At 50.2% G+C, this 5,081-nt stretch overlaps 1 protein-coding gene across 2 annotated transcripts in view; it reads right to left on the bottom strand.

The window, feature by feature from the left end:
* CPA4 (carboxypeptidase A4) overlaps positions 1-5,081 on the bottom strand; it is a 24,696-nt gene that overhangs the window by 8,129 nt on the left and 11,486 nt on the right. For both annotated transcript variants that reach the window (XM_008049592.1, XM_008049593.1), the window contains 3 exons: positions 3,328-3,429; positions 1,836-1,937; positions 187-297 (listed from right to left, as the gene is read on the bottom strand). In XM_008049592.1, the coding sequence (XP_008047783.1) occupies positions 187-297; positions 1,836-1,937; positions 3,328-3,429 (315 nt within the window). The remainder of the gene's footprint in view (positions 1-186; positions 298-1,835; positions 1,938-3,327; positions 3,430-5,081) is intronic.

The following is a 5,081-nucleotide window of genomic DNA, read 5'->3' as shown; positions in this document are numbered from 1 at the left end:
CAAAAAAAAAAAAAAAGAAAAGAAAAAAAAGAAAAAACATACCCTAGTGATTCTCAGCTCTGAAATCCCAAGGGAGTTCATGGCATGCACATTTACAGAAGTTGGCTACAAGGTCAGACCATTCATTAGTGGCAAAGCAAGGAATTCAACCAAGTCTTCAAGCCCAGCCCATTCGGGCTTACTTACTTTCGTGTGTGTGTACACATAGCCATCAGGATTGGCCACCGGTAGCAAGAAGATATCCATTTTTTCCAAGATGGAGGTGATGACTGGATCCTTCTGGTAATCAGACGCAATCTAAGCAGAGACACCACACTTGTCAGTTACCCTATTGGGGCTGGGTCGCTCGCTCTAAGCCAAGTGTCTTCCCAAGGTGCCCAGTATCCACCTAAAACAGCCTCCACCCTCATGAGCTCAGCTCGCGGCAAAGCCCCTGGAGCCCTTTGGACCTGGGAGGACATGGCTGCGTGACGTCAGTTGCAACAAGTCCTGGGTGTCTGCCTTAGTCGTTCCTTCCTGGAGGAAGGAGTCACACATCATAGCAGTTTCTAGGAACCTGAACCCCCAGAGAAGGAGAGAAGATACAAGAGGGGACCCAAAAAACCCGAAATTATCCTTTGGAGGGCAGCCTCCTTGCAGTACAGGTTTCTCCCACCAGGTAAGTGTTCTAGGAACCCATCGGCATCAGTGGACCAGCTAGTGTTGTGAGAGGCTACACTCAGCTTCAGTGGATTTTTTTTTTTTTGGAGATTCTTTCAACGCATTTGTCCATTTCATGATGGGTGATTGATGAGTGCACTCACCCACAGTTTTTGACCAAAAATGGCATGGCCCCCATCCTCCACCCTCTCCCTTCACCTGATCACACCCCAAGTGACTTTTGTTGCCCTGGATGAAAAATGTCCTCAGCCAGGCATGGTGGCTCACACCTGTAATACCAGCACTTTGGGAGGCAGAAACAAGAGGATTGCCTGAGCCCATGGGTTTGAGACTAGCCTGGGCAATTTGACGAGACCTTGTCTCTACAATAAATCAAAAAAATTAGCTGGGCATGGTGGCGTAAGCCTGTAGCTCCAACTACTTGGAAGGCTGAGGAGGAAGGACTGCCTGAACCCAGCAGGTCTTGTGGTGGCCATGAGTGTGGCCACTGCACTCCAGCCTGGGCAACAGAGTGAGACTCTGACTTAAAAAAAAAAAAAGAAAGAAAGAAAGAAAAAAGTCCTCCAAGGGAAATGTTTTGCCGATGTGGAAGAGGTGAAACAAAAAACGGCAGAAGCACTAAAAAGCATCAAAATGGACGAGTTCAAAAACGGTTTTGAGCAGTGGAAAAAGCATCTTGATAGGTGTATTGCATCAGACAAAGAGTACTTTGAAGGTGACTGAAGTTTAAACATGGAAGAATATACAACTTTTTATAAATTTCTGGTTTTGGGGGTCCCCTGCATATATTCTCTACTCACACCACCTCATCCTTCCCAGCACGGGCTCAGAACAGACTTTCTGGAAGGAACAGGAGGTTCCTGAGGGCCGTGGAGCCTGAGTCTCACTACCATTTGCTCTACCCCCTTCCTGTGGGGTGGCGCACAGGTCAGTGTCACAGGGCCACCTCTGCTCCCCATGCGCTCCCCCCACCCCCACGAACACACTGCATCCTTCAGCCACCATGGCTGACCAGGGAGACTTTGGCCATCTGCTTCTCCAACCTGAAAAGGTACCAACCAACTGGACCTGTGCCGGGCACCCTCCCACCTCATGTCCCAGATCCAGTCACATGGGACATGGCAGGGGCACCTTCGGGCCCACCAGAATCCTTGGCTAACACCAGGCGACATGACCTTCCTCGCCGTCCAGATGGCGGTGGCGTGGGAGACCCACTCGCGTGCGTGGATGCCTGCATTCAGCCAGATGGCCGGCCGACTGCCTGTCTTGGTGCTGAACTGTGGAGGGAGAAGGAGCCGGAAATGACCTGCTGCCCACACCTCCACCCACCTGTGAGCCCCAAACTTGCCCTCATTCGTTGAATTCATTTGCAATCAGAGACCCAATGTTCCGGAGGCCAGCGTCTATTGAGACCAAATGTTCTGAGGCCACCATCTATTTAGCAGAGAGCAGGGAGCTTAATTGATTGGCTCCGGGCAGCCTCGGCCTCTGCAGCGGTCAGAGCAAATGCGGAGAGGAAGCCATTATTACCGAGCATTATAATGCCGGTGTCTGTCTGTTAACATCCTGTCTCCTGAAAAGCCTCAGATGGTGTCCCAACAGCGAGAGACATCAGGGTGTTTGATGCAATCAATGAATCTGGTTTTGAATCAGGGAGAAAGGGGCTACGCCCTAGTGCTCTGTAAGTGGCAGTGATGACTTCCCGTTCATGCCCTTGCTGTGGGCCTCCTGGGTCAGAGCTGGAGCTGGTGAATCCAGGGTCTCCGGTGCATCAGCAAATAACCGAAATGTAACCGTTTTTTGAGATAAAGCCAGCTCGGTGCAGGTCTCCTCTCTCAGAGCTAAGGTGCCCCGTGCTGTAAACCCGGGTTCTTTGGGGGCTTATGGAAAGCTAAGGGCCAGCAAAGTCTTAGCACATCAGTTGTTCCATGGTTTTATGCCCAATTTCCTTTTTATTCATTCAGCTGGGTTATTTTTGTAATTTATGTTCTTGTCATCGTCTCTACTTCCTTGGCCAATGTAGACCTAGATCTGTTAGAAATAAGGTTTCGAGGCCATTGCCTTGCTAGACTCTGGTGCGGCCGTGTGCTCTTTGAACCATGGCTGTCGCCATGCTTCCTTGCTTTGGCCCCTTCCCCCACCTTGGGGAGGTGAAACCTCTCTCTCTCTCTCTCTCTCTAATTTACTTTTAAATAAACTATATTTTCTAATCTAAAAGAAGGAAAGAAAGAAGGTTTCAAGCAGCCAAGGCCCACAGGCTGGGCTTCACATTACATCAAAAATTAAAATTAGCTTCCTAGGCTGTGTTCCCATAAGCACCCCTAAAAGCAGAACAGGGTTTGTAGGCCTGGCCCAACGTAGCCTGCTGCTTACGGAAGCTGAGAATTAAGTCCCCAGATTGGTCCCTCTGAGAACTTTCTGGAATACTCATCATCACCCTCTAATCCCTCCCTTCAGCCACAGCTGGAATGGGTTGTTCTCACTCCCCTGCCGTTGGGCAAAAGCAGGGGATCCTGGTTGACCCAGCTCTGGTTCCTGCGCGGTACGCCCCAGCCCCGCTCTCCCCTCACCCCCCAAAGTCAAGGAGACCAAAGGCCACCCCTCCTCGGAGGTCTGGGAACGGGGACCCTGTCCAGCCGGGAGCCTTCCAAGTGCACGCGGCCTTACCTTTAGGACATACATTGGACGGTTTTCGTGCGAATTCCCGATCTTCACCTTGCTCACCAGGTGAGAGGACTCCGAGGCTATGGCGCCCATCTCGCGCTGGAGCTGAGGCATGAAAAAGCAAACCCAGGGGGATGTTAAAAACATGTTCTGTGAACTTGGCCTTGTTGGTCTTACTGATTTCTTCCAGGCCCCTGACCTTGAAGTAGGCCAGATTCTCGGCATGGAATACTTATTATGAGGACCTACCTTAGGGCCCTTTTCTACAATTTTCTAGGGAACAGCACGTTTCATTCTTCCACAAAAGTGTAGTCCACCCAACTAGCATAGAGACTCATGCGGCTGTTGCCCCAACAGTCTGGCCCTTGGTGCCATGCTAGACTAGACAGTCAAAGGGCAGCAGGGCTCTTGAAAACAGTGCTCTTCAGAAATAAAAATAAAACAATGCTCTCCAAAAAAAAATAAAACAGTGCTCTCCAAACTCCTGTGAACACCTTCTTCGTTAGCAAAGAAAGAAATTTAGCATGCCCCATACCTATACCTATATCTACACCTACTACCATTCAAATATATTAAATACATTGTTAAAAAATGTAAATGGTCACATTAATAATAAACATAAATCTATGCAGAAATGTAAACAGAAGTTGTAAGAGTTCCTTCCTCCACCCCAATGGGCCATGTTACTTACACCCTGTGTACAGGCACCCTGCCTTGGACATAATATTTTTTCTTTTTTTAGTTAGGGTCTCACTCTGTCACCCAGGCTGGCATGCAGTGGCACGGCTCCAGCTCACCACAGCCTCGGCCTCCTGGGCTCCGGTGGTTCTTCTGCCTCTGTCTCCTGAGGAGCTGGGATTACAGATGTGTGCCACCACACCTGGCTACTTTTTTATATTTTGTAGAGATGAGGTTTCACTATGTTGCCCAGGCTGGTCTTGAACTCCTGGGCCCAAGCGATCCTCTTGCCTTGGCCTCCCAAAGTGTTAGGATTACAGGTGTGAGTCACCATGCCTGGCCTGAGATAATTCCTCCTAAGGCTTTGTGAGAGCAAGTAAGAACTGCCATTAAGTGGCTAAGAATACACCCATTTGCTTTTGGAGGTGGGGTGGGGGGTTGAATGTAAAGAGAACGTACCCATCTTAGTTGCTCAAACCATCTGAAGGCCAAAGAAAGAAAATAAATGTGTTTGTTTAGTCCTGAAGATAGAAAGAAGCCGTTATGCAGGGGAGGAAAAGGTGCAACCGATTTAGAACAGACTCAGGCCGAAGGGCTTATCAGGCCCGCAGTCAACGCGGCAGCCTGAGCAGAAGCAGGAGCCGCCCCCAAACGCAAGCAAGCCTGAAAATATACAGGGAAACTCACGTTGGGTTAGAAGCCACACAAGGAGAACCAGGGTGGGGGCAGGAGAGGAAGACAGGGAAGCGCATATCTGCAGCCAACCTGGAGGGGGCGTGGGGGCATGGGTCCCAGCCTGGGGCAAACCACTGTGACTTGAGAGCTGAGAAACGGCGCCCTGGAGAGTGGAGGGAAAGCAGGATGGCGTCCCGAGCCCCAGGAGGAGATAGAGTCACCTGGGAAGAGTGAAAACGCCAAGCTGTGGCCAGACGCGGGGTCCAAACCCACAGCGCCGCCACCAGCACTACGTGCGCCAAGGCATGGGAGCCAGAAGCCACAAAAGGCAAAATCCCACAGAGACCTGAGAGAGCCTAAGTGGGTGTAGGGTAGGAGATCTTTTTTTTTTTTTTTTTTTTTTT

The sequence above is a fragment of the Carlito syrichta genome, unplaced genomic scaffold, assembly GCF_000164805.1.
Source record: "Carlito syrichta isolate Samal-C Ts95f unplaced genomic scaffold, Tarsius_syrichta-2.0.1 Scaffold135806, whole genome shotgun sequence".
Lineage (NCBI taxonomy): Eukaryota > Metazoa > Chordata > Mammalia > Primates > Tarsiidae > Carlito > Carlito syrichta.
The sequence above is the reverse complement of the archived record's forward strand: the minus strand, read 5'-3'. Positions and strand labels throughout refer to the sequence as shown.